This window comes from Lycorma delicatula, chromosome 6, assembly GCF_047948215.1.
Source record: "Lycorma delicatula isolate Av1 chromosome 6, ASM4794821v1, whole genome shotgun sequence".
Lineage (NCBI taxonomy): Eukaryota > Metazoa > Arthropoda > Insecta > Hemiptera > Fulgoridae > Lycorma > Lycorma delicatula.
In genome coordinates, this window is record NC_134460.1 from 12,423,074 (window position 1) to 12,439,925 (window position 16,852).

A 16,852-nucleotide genomic window follows, 5' to 3' on the forward strand; every position below is an offset into this window, starting at 1 on the left:
AAAGGATTGTTTTATTATTCTGTATATGGATACCCTTTACTCTTTTTGGTGTTTCAATTGGTTGAATGTTGTAGTTTAAAATTATTTGCTTCTATTTTATGTCTCAGCTTTTCTAAAAAAAAAAAATTCTATTTTCTACAGTTAGCATTATTTGAAGTTTGACGTTTTGTTACACTGTTTCTAATGCAGAACAATAGACCTTTGATTGTTTGCCTTTTAAATAAATTGGAAATTCTTGCTCTTCTTCAATACCTAGAGTTCAGGGTGGATCGTAGACTGTCATTTTGCTGCTAACATGCCCAAACCGTTTCTTGCACTCTTTTCCCTGCTTTTGAGTTTGTTAAGAGCCCTTACACATAAATTTTTCTGTTATGTGGCATTGTGTTGAAAATTTAAATTAGGGGCTAACACCCAAAATATTTTTGGGGACAATATGATGATGTTATCGAATGCCTTGTTATTTGGTAAGGCTGTGCATCTATATTCAAATATTTGATTTTTTGCAAGGTGGTCATTTTGTTGTTTTAAGTTAGATTTTAATATTGTATTTCATTGTGATTTTATTTTACCTTTAGCATATGCTATAGGCACTTGCTGTTCTGTATGAGGAATATTTTTTCATTATGACATTGCACATTTTAATTATCTTTCTTTCTTATTACTGTTGTTTAATTTTTAAGTTTGGTGTTAAGTTAAATTGTTTGCTCTAGGAATATTGTATTCAGGCACTAATAAACAACACTGTGTTGCGCCCAGGAAAAAATGTAACTTTTCACATGAAATTCCCCTTTGTCTTGCCTATTGTCCTTCTAAGAAATCTGTTTTGTGTAATTTGTAGTTTATTTTCATCCCATACTTTTAAAACTATTAACGCTACTCCATACATCAGAATTAAAGTATACCTTATAAGTTACTTGAGAGTTTTTGTATTCCACACAGCCTTATACTCTTTGAAATTAGTATAGTAAAATCAGTTAAATAGACAACATGCATAATTGCTTTACTTAAAATTATTTTTATTTCATTTTAATGTGAATTTTTTTAAATTTTAATTTGATTTTATGCCTTGACGTCATGTTTTACATATGTAAAAAAATTACAATTTAATTTTTAATGTTAATTTGAATTAATTTTTCATATTTTTAAATTTTGTTTTGAATTTTTAATTTAACTGAATAAAAGTTTAAATTCTTATAATAAAAAGATTAAAGGTTTTAAATTTGAAATAAAATAAATAAATGCATGATATGTTATATTTTATGAAGTTTGTAATGTAATTTGAGATGAATATGTAATGCACCTGATGATGCAAGTAAAATCGCAAAAGCGCTCCTGCATATGTAGTGGAATAAGGTAGGTCATCAAACTTTATTTTTTCTGTACTTTGGTTGATCCAATAAAATAAATATATTTGTATGTAGTACAGAGGAGTATGATTCTTATAAGAATTGATTTAAAAAAAAAATATATTTATATATAAAATAGATTCAACTTGATCCACCCTATTTTTTTTTTTTTTTTTGTCTTCAGTCACTTGACTGGCTAGTCATTTCATTTCTGTACACCCCCTACAAACCTACATCCCTAACAATTTGTTTTACATATTCTAAATGTTGCCTGCCTGCACAATTTTTTCCTTTTTCCTAACCCTCTAATATTAAAGCAACTATTCCAGGATGCCTTAATATGTGGCCTATATATAAGTCTGTCTCCTTTTAACTACATTTCTCCAAATGCTTCTTTTTTCATCGATTTGCCACAACACCTCTTCATTTGTAACTCTATCCACCCATCTGATTTTTAACATTCTTCTATAGCACCACATTTCCAAAGCTGCTAATCTTTTCTTCTCAGGTACTCAGATTGTCCAAGTTTCACTTCCATAACAAAGTGAAGCTCCAAACATATAGTTTCAAAAATCTTTTCCTGGAATTTAAATTAATTTTTGATGTAAACAAATTATATTTCTGACTGAAAGCTCGTTTCGCCTGTGCTATTTGGCACTTTATATCGCTCCTGATTCGTCCATCTTTAGTAATTCTACTTCCGAAATTTAAAGTGTAAAATTTTTTTAATTCTTCTACCTCCATAACCTTTTTTCATCCTACTTTCACATTCAGTGGTCCATCTTCATTATTTCTACTACATTTCATTACCTTCATTTTGTTCTTGTTTATTTTCATGTGGTAGTTCTTGCATCGGACTTCATCCATGCCGTTCATTGTTTCTTCTAAATCCTGTTTACTCTAAGCTAGAATTACTATATCATCAGCAAATCATAGCATCATAATCTTTTCACCTTGTACTGTTACTCCGGATCTAAATTGCTCTTTAACATCATTAATTGCTAGTTTTATGTAAAGATTAAAGAGTAACGGGAATAGGGAACATCCTTGTCGAACTCCCTTTCTTATTATGGCTTCTTTCTTATGTTCTTAAATTATTACTCTTGCTGTTTGGTTCTTGTAAATGTTAGCAATCGTTCTTCTATCTGTATTTGAACCCTAATTTTTTTAAATTCTGAACATTTTATTTATTCCAGTCTAAGTTATCGAATGCCTTTTCTAGGTCTATAAATGCCAAGTATGTTGGTTTGTTTTTCTTTAATCTTTGAGGCCTAAAATTCCTTCCCTTATCCCTATACTTTTTCTGAAACCAAATTGGTCTTCTCCTAACACTTCTTCCACTCTCCTCTCAATTCTTTTGTACAGAATTCTAGTTAAGATTTTTGATGCATGGCTAGTTAAGCTAATTGTTCTGCATTCTTCACATTTATCTGCTCCTGCTTTCTTTGGTATCACGACTATAACACCTTTTTTGAATTCTGACAGAACTTCCCCTTTATCAAAAATATTACACACTAGTTTGTATAATCTATCAATCGCTTCCTCACCTGCACTGAGCAGTAATTCTACAGGTATTCCATCTATTCCAGGAGCCATTCTGTCATTCAAATCTTTTAATGATTTCTTAAATTCAGATCTCAGTATTGGTTCTCCTCTTTCATCCTCTTCGACTTCCTCTTCTTCCTCTGTAACACCATTTTCTAATTCATTTTCTCTATATAACTCTTCATATACTCCACCCACCTATCGACTTTGCCTTTTGTGTTATAAATTGGTGCACCATCTTTGTTTAACACATTATTAGATTTTAATTTATGTACCCCAAATTTTTCCTTAACTTTCCTGTATGCTCCATCTATTTTACCAATGTTCATTTGTCTTTCCACTTCTTTACACTTTTCTTTAATCCACTCTTCTTTCGCTAGTTTGCACTTCCTGTTTATAGTATTTCTTAATTGTCTATAGTTCCTTTTACTTTCTTCATCACTAGCATTCTTATATTTTCTACGTTCATCCATCAGCTGCAATATATCGTCTGAAATCCAAGGTTTTCTACCAGTTCTCTTTGTTCCACCTAAGTTCGCTTCTTCTGATTTAAATATTTCCTTTTTAACATTCTCCCATTCTCCTTCTACATTTTCTACTTTTATCTTTTTTACTCAGACTTCTTGCAATGTCCTCCTCAAAAACCTTCTTTACTACTTCTTCTTCAAGCTTCTCTAAATTCCACTAATTCATCTGACACCTTTTCTTCAGGATTTTAAACTCCAATCTACATTTCATTTATCACTAAATTATGGTCGCTATCAATATCTGCTCCAGGGTAAGTTTTGCAGTCGACGAGTTGATTTCTAAATCTTTGCTTAACTGTGATATAATTTATCCTGATACCTTGCAATGTACCTGGCTTTTTCTAAAAGTATTTTTTTTTGTCATGCAAAACTCGTAAGTCATCCCCTCTTTTATTCCTTTTGCCCAGCCTGTATTCACCCACTATATTTCTTACCTTGCATTCCAATCTCCATCTATTATTAAATTTTCATCTCCTTTTATGTGTTTAATTGCTTTGTCAATTTATTCATATACACATTCTATCATCATCATCATCATGGGCGCTTGTAGGCATATAGACGTTAACAATCGTCGGTTTAGGTTTCAATTTCATCCTTATTACAATGATTCTATCACTATGCATTTTGAAATACTTTACTCTTTTCCCTATCTTCTTGTTCATAATGAAACCTACTCCTCCCTGCCCATTATTTGAAGCTGAGTTAATTATTCTAAAATCACCTGACCAAAAGTCGTTTTCCTCTTCCCACCAAACCTCTCGCTAATTCCTACTACATCTTCATGGCATATACTTTTATTTTATTCATTTCTCTACTTGGGTGGATCAAGTTGAATATATTTTATATATACAATAATAATTAGTACAGAAGTGAAATAGGTCTTTTTAAAAGATCAACTTTAGAAAAATATATATATTTTAAATGAAATTTAAACCACCAGAATGAAGTAAATAGATATAAGTTAATCTTCAGTTTGTATTTAATTTTATATTTACATTAAAAAAAATTGTTTTTATAATTTGTAAATTTTGGGTTTGGTGAAAATATTACTGTTATAAATTTTTAAGTTATTGTAGACAAATAAGCAAATTTTGCAATCTTGCAATTTATGTTATGAACAAGGAGATATTTTTTGTGATCAATATCGAAAAATATGGCCTTGTCAACTTTTAAAAAGTTGATTTAAATTACTTAAATTAAGTTGAATCTTATTACTATTTTAGTTTTCATCTTAGTTTTAACTTTCTTTTATTAATATTTTAATATCTGATAAGAGGCTTTTGTCAAGTTTTGACACGAGCAGTGGTATCGTGAAAGTGTTTTGCGCTTGAAAACAAAGCATAAAAAAACATCTTTTCTGGACTTTTGTTTACAAATCATTTTATTTTCCATCTTTTTAAATTGTTTTTCTTGTGAATTACATGTCTGCCCGATGTTCTCAAAGGCAAAGGGACTAAATAAAGAAAAAAAATAATGGTTCCTTAGTCCAAACAGCCTAACTATTTTTATTAGCACTTGATAGCTAAACTTTGAGTAAGAAGATAGATGAACATGTCACTGTTTTGTGGGCCCATAAAAATAAACAATTAAATCCTTTACTTTAACATAAAAAAACTATATATAGATCACTTCAATGTAAGAAAATTATAAGTATAAAATCAAAAACTGTGATAAATGAAGAGTAAGTGAAGAAAGATGGAAAATTAGAGCTAATAAAAATTAAAATAAGGAATCCAGATAGAATGCTGAATAAAATCCTGGAATTTGAATGCTCTGAGTGGAAAATAAGTATTTTATATTAGAGCATTGTATTAAAAGTTAAAAAATTAAGTTTTTTAATTGTAAATTACATTGAAATTTCTTTTGACAGTCACTTTTAATGTGATATTTTTTTTATAAACATTATTAAACTACCAAAGTTACAAAAACAATTTTTCTCATGTAGGTTCATTTTAAATCTGGTATTGGAGGTGATGTTAAAGTTAAAGAGAATGCAGACGAATTAGTCAAAGAATTGAATTCATTAGATGAACTGGTAAAGGAGCAGTGTACCGCATTGGATGCCACACTCGCACAAATCGATAAGTATCAGCAGGTATTGTTTAACATAAATATAGTTTACTTTTTTCTATTTAAAAGTTATAATATCATTTTCATTGTATAGTAATAGTTTTCATAAAAGGTAGGTGAAAAAGTAAAATTTTATTGAACAGATGATAATAATTTATGGTCATTTACCCATATTAAAAAAAAATCTATTATTCAAAGACTTCATATCACAAATATTACTGACTGAGATGAGGTCAATATATATGCTATTATCAAATGAGATCTCTCTCAACATCATCAAGTGTTAATACATTCTAGCTGCCATTCCATAAATTATTTTAGCTAAATTATACTGCATTATTTTCCTTCCTGTCAGAATCTGTATTATTCCAAATTAAACAGTATTTCTTACCATTTTAAATTTTCTTTGCTTGTTCTTTATATTATAATTAAGTTTCATTTAAATGGAATTGTTATAAAGATGCCTTTAAATATACTCATATTTTTCAAAGCCACTAGTGACATTGAAGCACTAGAATATTCAAGAAGAACCATAGCCTTTCACTAGTTCTCTTTAATTTACCTACCTGTGGTTTTATTCAACATTACCATTTGCTCTATGAAAAGAATTATTTTTTAAGTATAAAATTAAGATTTTTCAATGAAGATTTATTAATATTGTGAAGTGACCTTACCCAGCCTAGCATATAAACTGAACATAGTTCATTGCCTCATTCCTTAACCTTGTTCACTGACAATAGCCATGTCTTTAGCCCCAAATGCCAAAAATTTTCAGATGCACCTTTAGTTCATCCTCGATACCCAATCTTAGGTCTCCCTTGTGGTCATGTTTTCTTGGTCCTTTTTGTCTGCTTTTTTTTACTATTCTCACCTCTCTCCTCCTCCTCAAGACATAACAAATCATTTTATTCTTCCACTCATTATTATTATCTATTACTTATCTTTTTGAACAGTTGTTGAAACTTTATCTTCCTAGTCCAGCTTAAAAAGTTTTCTCAAATACTTATTCACAAAAAATGGAAAGCTTGTTTAAAAAATTTCCTCAAATACTCATTCACAAAAAATGAAAGCTTGTTTAACAGTTTCTTACTTGAAGTCCATTTTTAAAACTGTTGAAATAATTATTATTCCAACAATTAACCCAAGATGTTTACAATAAGCTAATTTTTCCATAACAAATAACTCTGCTGCGAGTCATCACCTATTCTACCCTTTAATAAATTTTGTTTTTATTTATTGGTTTTCAGCTGTATTTTCTTTCCATGCCTTTTATATTAAACTTTAACTTCTCTTTTTTCTTCCTCATTCTCTAAATAATCAATAAAAGCAAGAAATTTAACGTCCATACAAACATTTATTGCCGACTCCTTTTAATTCTTTCTAAAACTGGATTATATAGGCGAAGCAAGATAAAATCTACCTGCCTTATTCCTATCTCAACAGGACCCTCTAATAAAACAACAGGACCCTCTTCCTGCTGCCCTAACCGTACATCTTGATTTCAACATTAAATACACGTTTTACTGTTTTAATTTCATGCGAGTTTCTTTCCTCTGCTATTGCCTCCCACAACATCTCTATTAGGGTGCCATGTGTTTTCTTGTAAGGTATAAAGCTAAAAAGTGTACTTTCTTTTTGTTTCCAGATTTTCTCTAAAACTTTGCTCAGAACAAAACTTGCTTAAACAAGATCATTACTAGAAAGATATACATTTTTCATGCTGTTAAGACTTACAGTCATTCAGTGTTCATCATTTTATTCAAACATTTTGTTTTAAGATCTTATTAGTACTATGTAATAAGAATATACTCCTGTTATTTTCACACTTAACATTCTCTCATTTTTTGTAAAGTGGAGTCTTTTCTTATCTCTAAATATACAATTACCTCCAGTTCTTATTGTTAATGTTACCACCCTTGGTAGCCTTCTCTTGTAAATTATTGCTTTAGTCTTTGTTGATACCATAAAAAATACACAAATCCAGCTATCTTACAAGAAAAATTTTATAATATTATAAGTACTGATGCTATAATTTATATAGATGGCTCTAAACAAGACAACTCTGTTGGTTGGTGCTTTTATGGTTGACATTAGAACATACATGTTTGGCCTTCCCAGCATCAGCAGTGTTTTTGTTTCAGAGCTGTGTTCTATTAATAAGACCTTAAATATAATTAGCCAGACATCTCGACAAGTACTTAACTGTTCAGATTCCACAAGTGCTGTGCAGGCGATTAGTGACATGTACTTCAGACACCCTTTTATCTATGATATACAGTCTGTGTTATCTCTGAAATGACTCTGCATAACACAACAGTGGGCTTGTGCTGGATCCCTAGCCATATTGGAATTTCAAGCAATGAGCACACTGATGTGCAGCAAAAGAGACTTGTTTGCAACCTCCTTTTAATGTTTTGTATGTTTTTGAAAAGGGTTGTCTGTGATGATTGGCAGAGTGAATGGAAGGAATGCTACCATCAAACAATAAAATTTGTCCTGTTAAGGACACTGTGTCATCATGGAGCCCTTCATGCAGGAATAACCATCAAAGAGGAGTTATTATTTGCTATTTGTGAATAGGGCACACTAGACTTACTCATAGACATCTCATCACTCAGACCAATGCACCTGTTTCTGTTCGCTGCAACTGCCAGCTGACTGTACACCACATACTTGTGGACTATATCTGTTCTGCGGCATTGCATTGGAAATTTAAGTTGGGAACTAATATCTGTAATATTTTAGGGAACAATATGATGATGTTATCCAATTTCGTGTTTTTTCTTAAGACTGTGTATCTATATTCACATATTTGATTATTCCTATAATGTGTTTCACCAATATTTTATTTGTTAATTTTAATTATTTTATATTTTTGTTACTAAATTTTTAAGTTTGCTTTTGTTTGGCTAAATTATTTACTGTGGTAATATTGTTCCTGGGTACTGATAGTGCACACTTCATTGTGTGCCCAGGAAAAAAGATGTAAAGTGACTACTGTTTTATTCCTATATGTTTTACCAATTTTATTTTCAGCTATTGGTTCATGTACTATTCATCTTTCTAAATATTTGTCTCATTTCAATCGTAATTGGCTTCAGTACCATTTGTTATTGTCCCTTAAAGTTTGATTTTCCTTCTATTAGAAAATCCTGCGGAAGGCTATTTAGTAATCCCTCAAAGTAATTCTTCCACTGTTTCATACTGTCTGCTTTGTCAGTCATTAATTCACCATTCTTTATATTCTTTTTAGTTATTCATATCCCAATTTCTGGTCTGTGGGGAAAATTTTATATATCTATAAAACTATAATATTATTTTTGTACTGCTATAAAGCAGTACCTATCCTGTACTGCTTTAACCAGTTGTAAAAATTTATAAATTTTTACATCTCTCCTTGTATGCCACTATTACTGTCTCTTTATATGCTTCATTTCATTGAGAATTGCCCTGTTAAATAATCTGTTGTTTCTTCCTTTTATAAGTTTTAAAATTCTTAAAAATAAGCCATATTTTTCCTGAGATTCAGCTGGTTTCAAAAACACTTACTGTAAAAAAAAAAAAAAACATTTTTGGTATATGGGTATGTAAATTTTCTAAAAATTGTGTTAGTGATTTAATTAAATTCTTTGGAGACATAATCCCCTAGAGGTAGAGTGAAATAACTCTTGCTGGTATGGATTTTTACAGATCATTTCTGGGTTTAATCGTGCACCACTTTTGTTAAAGAATTACAATATAATTTCATTGTTTCATAAAATTTAAAAATGAACTGAAAAAATGTAATGGATGCAAATTTATATTATATATACAGTTAGGCTTAAGCTGTTAGAATTATGATCTGCAGTTTTTTATTCAAATAATAATAGTTTAAATTACAGTAAAATTATTTACTGTATGTGTTAAGTATAAATTATCCAGCCTGGTGAATAAATGAGATTATTAGAGCTCGCTTTCAAAATTATATCGTAAACGTAATTATTATTTAATTAGATTCTTCTGAGAATTAATTCAATTAATAATTTGTAATAAGAATTATGATGAGTTAAGTCAACAAAAAGCGTACTATCAGGATATATTGCTTGAGGGTGCCTTTCTTTATTGGTATTTTCAATAATTGCTTATGAATAAATTTTTTTTTTGCTCTAAGACTTCATTTTCGTTATTTCAGGAAATACAAAACTTGAGACAGCAAGTTGTACAAATGGAACTTCAACTAAGAACAGTAATGAGTCCCACTTATTTACCTCATGATCGTGATAAAGCTGCTGAAGAGCAAAACGTAAGTTCTATACCCCATTATAATAATTTTTTTCAAATATCAGTGTGTAACAATCAGTATAACTTTGTTACTCCTACTACTTTGGTATTGTAATTGATTAGACCTAATTTTAGAAATCCGATCCCATTTTTAGTTCATATTGTTGCAGTGACACTTGTTGAATCCTCTACATTTATAATTTATTAACATTGCTATCACTTATTAATCATCATTCTATTCGTATTTATTATTGCATTTGTTGGAGATAACACAGTTAATTACTCTTTCCTGATGCAGATGATGGTATATCACATAGAATAGTATATGTTGTTCTATTTTGTTTTAATATTATATGGTTTTAAATTGAACTGCTAGCTGTAATCATGTAGTTAATGCAAAATTTCAGAATATCCATGCACACATGTACATGTTTTATTTTGGCGAAGTCATTTTTAAAATCAGACAATTTAATTGGTAAGATCTAATATCTTATTGATTAGCTTTCAGCTTTTCTGGTAAATTACATAAATGTTTTCCATGGTACTTTTATAGTGTCATTTTATGGTTTCTTTTTCAAGCAGTGACATGTTTGGTGGTTGTTTTCATTAAAAGAAAAGTTAATAGGATATGAATATAAAATTAAAATAGATAACTGTTCGCTTAGGTTTGTGATAAAAAATTATAACATTCATTATAAAATGGATATGATCTAGTTATTAATTTTTCTATAAACTATGATCGCAAGAAACGGTTTATTCCCATATGAAGCTAATTTTTAAAAAAAGTCTCTGTGTGTGCATTAAGTATGATTTTTGGAAGTATTGTGGAACAGAAATAATTTTTAAGGACTTTCTATTCTATGCAGATATGGCATCACCTTTGTGGATATACCATTATTCTCATCACATAACAAACAGTTCTTTTGACACATTGAGTGAACATTTTACTATGTTCTTAATGGAAATATTCTTTTTACATCTAAGTTTTTTCTGTTTACTGGTATAATTTTAAACTATTGGATACAGCATGGATTTTCTTCTGTAATTAATTATGTAATTTATGAGTTGTGTTAATTATAATCTATTAATTTACTTTTCAAAAATTAATATAAAATTCAAAAAAATTGTTAACTTTTATGTCTATTTATATTTTAATGTTCAGCAAAATTACATTGTGATTTTTTTTATAGATCACGTAATTTACATCATTTTTTTATTCATTCATTTTGATAGACCTTTTTCCTAAACATCTCAGAAAAAAGGGATTGTTATTGATTTAAAAGTTATGAAAAAGTTACCTTATGTTTATAAGTCTCTCAAACATTTTTGCTTGTATACAAATTTTTTTTTAATGAAGTGGTGAAATGTTTTTCGCTAGTATTTTTATGCAACTTTGGTCATAGAGAAATAGCTTACAGCTGAACTCTTTGCCATCGTTATGGCTTTATGTTATTTCTTGGATAAATGCCTACCATATTCTTGTGTATGTGGTTATCTAAAACTTATTATTGATTCTTTTACACTTACTTATCATTATGTTTTGAAAAAAATTATATATTCATCACCTCGATTAAATAATTTACAGCAATTTCTCTACTGCAAAAGATTCATTTTTTTATAGTCCAGAAAGAATACAAGATATATTTTTGGGAAGATAAACTTCAATTTTACTAATTTAAAATTGCATGCTTCACTGTAAATATCCTATCCCATCCAAAATTAGAGAAGCTCTGCCAATTGCATGGAGAGTGTTAAAAACATTTTTCATGTACTCATGAGTTGTCTAGTACTTTTTTACAAGGAGCAAAAGTCTTTATAAACTGTAAAAACAATTCAGTCTTAACATTTTTTTTTACTCATGTTTAATTAAAATGAGTCCTCTATATTCTCAAATTATACCTCCTCTATCTATATTGAAAACCAAAAATAAAAATTTGTGTGTTTAGTATTGTCCAGCATAACAACACAATTACACTAAAAAAATGTATTAATGTTGAAATTTGCCATGACTGCATATTTGATAAACATGATGTGTTATTCTCACGTTCTAACAGGAATGTTTTCTAATTTTTCTTTTTCAATTCATCATGAACACATTAATTTATAATTATTTTATTAAAATGCATCTTAACATAGCATTATAAATTTAATAAATATTGAAATAGTGTTCGATTTTTGCTGTTTTTTTATTTTTTTGTATTCATTGTGATCACTTGTGGATTACTTCTTCATACAAGTAAATGCATTATGAAAATTGTTTTGTACTGCAATACAGAAATACTTATGACTAAAAACAAAATAACATTAAGAAATTGATATACTTATTACAAATAAAATATTGATGAACAAATTATTTTGAAAATTTTTCATGCATAATGAAAAGGGTCTGATTACAGCAGACCCTCCTTGATTCTTTAGGGTAGTCATAAATCAAGCCAGTAGTTTCAAAATAGACCAAAGGAACATGCTTCCTCAATGAATTTTTTTTGTGAAATTAAATCGCAGTATTATAATCAAACAGTCAGGTTCTCTATTGCTCTATATTGTGCATGAACATGATAATGCAGTCTTCTGTAACACTGAAAACAGATATTCTTTAGATATGCTGCTCAGATAGCATCAAGATGATAGCTGAATTCTTCCACAACATGTTGCAGACAGTCTTCTGTTACAGAGGTTACTGCAGCTGTGATCCTGGTTTTCAGTTCATCCAACTAAGCAGGTATTGGTGGAAACACTTTGATTCACCAGGATATCCCCCAAAAGAAAAAGGCCACAAGGATTAATGTCTGGGGATCTTGGGCCCAGGAGTGGCCCAAGATCCCCAGACATTAATCAGGCTTGGGAGTCAGAACACCCTAGCCAGCATCGAGGCAATGTTTCATTTAGAAACACTTTGAACTCAGTTGTTTTTGCTGAAAAATGAGTCTTCATTTAGTTGTGAAAAAAGCCACTCCTGCAGTATCTGAAGATAAGAATTTTTGGAAACGAAACTGCAAAAGAAACATTTACATTTGGTGGCTCTTTGTGTACAATCTCATGCAGATTCTAAAGTCCCCCGTTTGCAAATATTGTGGCATGTAACTTACTGCTTAAATGAAATGTTGCTTTATCACTAAAAATTAACCACGGTAGGAACCTATTGCTTCCATTTTAAGATCATTCCCTTTGTCACTTACACAAAGAGCTTGTACTGGTTCTTATTGGTACACCCTGAAATGCAACTGTAGAACTCGCACGAATAATCAAATTAGAATTGCAAGTACTCAGCGACAAGTGAACTTTTTCGGGCTTCACTGAAAAGTCTCTTGAATTCATATACATTTTCAAGTCCATGGCCACCCTGGACTCTTCCACTTAATAATTAAACACCCTTAATTTTCAAATTTTTTCTTAGCTGATTGTGGATCAATCCTGAAATGCACGCTGATCTGTTATTGTGAATGCTTAATTGTAGAATACAAAGTGCACTTATGTTGCATAGATGCCATGATATTTACAACTGATGTTAGCATACGTTTGAGCGCTAGTATTGCAATCTGGCAGCTGGTATTTGAAATACTAGGACATATGCACTTTCAAATGATGAAAATTTCATTTACTAACCATGCTTATTTGTACAGGTTATGGTTTTCAAATCGGGTTATTCTTTTTCATGTACGTTACTTTTTAATTCTTAAATCTTGCTCTATTTGTGTCAGAAAAAGACTGTACCTGATTATTGAATACAATGAAAATGAAAGTATTAATGCGACAGTTAAAAGGTAGAGTAAGTGGCTTGTAATAAATATTATGTACGATTATAAATGGGAAGTGATAATTATCCCTTTTCTCTGTACTACTCATGTTTATTACTACGCTAGTACTCATCTATAAGACTTTTGCTTTTGTATCTTTGGACATTATCTTTTTTTTTTTTAAATTGAGATCATTTATTATGAATTGGCTATTTCACAAAGGAGTTATAAATTGGAGCCTACTGAATTAAAATACAATTTTATAAAGTATATTTTAGAATTTTCCATGTTCTTTTTGTAAGGTAACTTTTATTTTTAAATACGAAGAACAAAAAAATTGTAATTTTAAAATATTACTAACCTAGAAGATTAGAGCATGTTAATTTCAGATGCAGTGTATAAATTGTAACAAGCTTGAATCAGTTTATACAGAAAAATTTATGTTGTGTTCTGAGTTGTAAGTATTCTGAAATAATTAATTACTCGTGTTAGAAATTTGGAAAAGTAATTTAGTACTCTTTAAACAGATATTTGTGTTTTATCCTTGAAGTGCATAACATTTAAATAATAAATAGCATTAAATGTTTTTTTCATTTTATTTGTGTGTATTTATAGATCTTATTGACGTTAATATAATAAAATGTTGTTTTGTAGAATTTTTTTATAATTGGAAAATAACAATCTTCTTTTAACTAAACTTGTATGTAGCAAGTATGTTTTTTTTTTAAATTTCTAACATCTTATAGCCACCATTTTGTTTGTTTGTAAATGCATTATAATTTTTTTTTATTTAGAGGATTCAACAGTGTGTTTTTTTGGGATATAATTTTCATATTGTAAGAGGAAACAAAAAAAAAAGTAATGTTTAACTCTTTTATTTATATTTTTATTTATGTATATTATTGAAATATTGAATTATGAATAAATATATTTATATATTTAAAGGATTTATGATTAACTGATATTTCCTTATGATAAATAAATTATAATCTTTTTTTAAATTGTAAATCATGCCACAACGTTTGGAACATTTTGAAATGTATTTTTTCAGTTAGCTCGAATCAAGTTGAAGTATTTCTTTAACAAATATTTGATGCCTGGTGGCTGGTCACTGATTATTACTTATTCGGTTGTTCTGACCGAGGCGCGCCAGCACTTCAGTTTCCTCTTCATAGTCTTGCTATAATTGTTTTGTTATTATTAGGCCATTCGTACCTTTTAACCACCGGCTTATGTATGAACAACTACAATAAATTAAAATACATAGTTTGCACTGCTTCCGTACACTCTAAACAAATATACTTTCTTTTTTCTTTCGTTGAAATTTTAATTTTATTTTATTTACTTATTTATTTTTTATACTTTTTTATTTATAATTTAAATTCTTTTTCTTACTTTATTGCTGGCTTGTTAATTTATATATTTTTTATTATTTAATTTATAGTAATGATTGTTGTAATTTTGTTATTTGCTTGTGGGATTATGATGATAATGATAACTATTATTATTATTATTAAGTTTATCTTAATGCTATTCTATTATTTTTTTAGCAGGTTTATGTAAAAAAATAGATCATTGCAATGATTATTAAATTAATTTTATTATAATTTGTGTTATATATGAAATTTTTGTTTAATATGATTTAAGAACTTTTAGTTAAGATGCTTTTGGTTTTTGGGTTTTATGTATGACGTTCTGGCAAATTTCTGTTGAATTTTTTTCATTAATATTTTCTTCTTATTTTAGTATTAAAATTTTTCATCTATTTTGTAAAATAATTTTATAAAATTAGAGTTCTGGTATAAAATTTAACCTCAAAACAATTATATTTTGATAACGTTTTGTGTAATCTATTATGTTTTTCACTTAAGTTTACAGTAAGTCTTCATAAAAGTTTTTTGTATTAATGTACATTGTTTACATCGCTAAATTTTATTAACTTTGGTGAGGAAGTTGTTTAAATTACATTTTATTTATTTAATTTTTTGTGAGGTATTGTTTAAGGTTTTAATTTTAATTCAATAAGGTTATCGATTAAAATGCAATTGAACATGTAAGCAGTAAAAAAATTAATATCTGCTTCAAAAATCTGCTTAGTTTTTAAACATAGTGTATTAGATAATCAGAGTTACCTTTTCAGTTAAATGTTGTTTAGCTTTAAATTATGGTTGTGTTGAATGAGCTTGAGAGGCAGTATGCTGGTGTTGGAATTAACAAAATTATAAAACTACTAGTAAAAAATTGTCAATAAATCTTATTAAAACATATAAATATTTTTAATAGTAAATATAATTTTTACTTTAAATCATACATTAACTATTTAACCATGGTTGAGCATTTTAACAGTTGATTCTGTGACTGACAGATGCGACAGAAACATTTATATTTTACAGATTTTAGAATTTAAATTTGATTTTTTTTCTACTGAAGATGCATTAAAAAAATAAACACACAGAACATCAAATTATAATAACAAAATTTGTAAGGTTTGAAAAGGTAACTAAAAATGACATTATTCAGAAAAAATTATTAAAAATACTTATTGCTTTTAATAAAATTTCATGTCATTAATTCCTTGTTAATAAATTTTTGATTATTTTCAAAAAGTTTCATTAACCCGTATGTATTTCAAAAGTTGGCTGAATATAACTATAAGTGTTCTCTGTTAATAAATTAATCTATGAAGTAGAAAAAACCATTTGAAATATTAAGCTTCTGAAACAGCAAACCAAACCAAATTTTTAATAAATACAAGGTTTTAAAAATTTATTATGATTTAAGTCATTCTTGTGATCATCACCAACCTGTATTTCTGATCTCACTCTGTCATCAGTTGATGTTATTACTGGCAGTTTTTTTGAGTTAGGTAGAGATACATTTGGGATGGTGTCAAAAAATATGCTGGGTAGAATTGCGTCTACTCATTTAATGCAAGTTCTGACAATAAAGCTTGTGTTTGCTGCAGCAATGTATAGAATTATATCACTTTACTGAATTTTATCATATTGCCATCTGACAGCTACCGTTGGTCAGTATCATTTTGTTTGAGTGAAGTCTGTTTCCATGTTTCAGTACATGATTGTGAGAAAATAATTGCTTAAATTAGAGCAATGAATAAACATTAAATTTCTCATCAGATTTGGTGAGATAAATTGTAGAAATTTTGTAAAAAATCATAGGAATAATTCTGTGAAGAGAATTTCACAAATTGGTAAAAATGGCAGCAGCTTGAGGATGAAGAAAAAGTGTTACTTGATGATGAGAGGTCAGGTCAGTTATCGATGAGAAAAACTGATGTAACATTCTTTGTCAAATTGCGACTGAAAATTTGTTGACTATCTGAACACCGCAGAAGAAGGTAAGATAA

General features: G+C 28.8%; 1 protein-coding gene across 2 annotated transcripts in view; it reads left to right on the forward strand.

Annotated features, from left to right (window-relative positions):
* Msp300 (Muscle-specific protein 300 kDa) overlaps positions 1-16,852 on the forward strand; it is a 764,465-nt gene that overhangs the window by 745,382 nt on the left and 2,231 nt on the right. For both annotated transcript variants that reach the window (XM_075369201.1, XM_075369200.1), the window contains 2 exons: positions 5,364-5,513; positions 9,660-9,770. In XM_075369201.1, the coding sequence (XP_075225316.1) occupies positions 5,364-5,513; positions 9,660-9,770 (261 nt within the window). The remainder of the gene's footprint in view (positions 1-5,363; positions 5,514-9,659; positions 9,771-16,852) is intronic.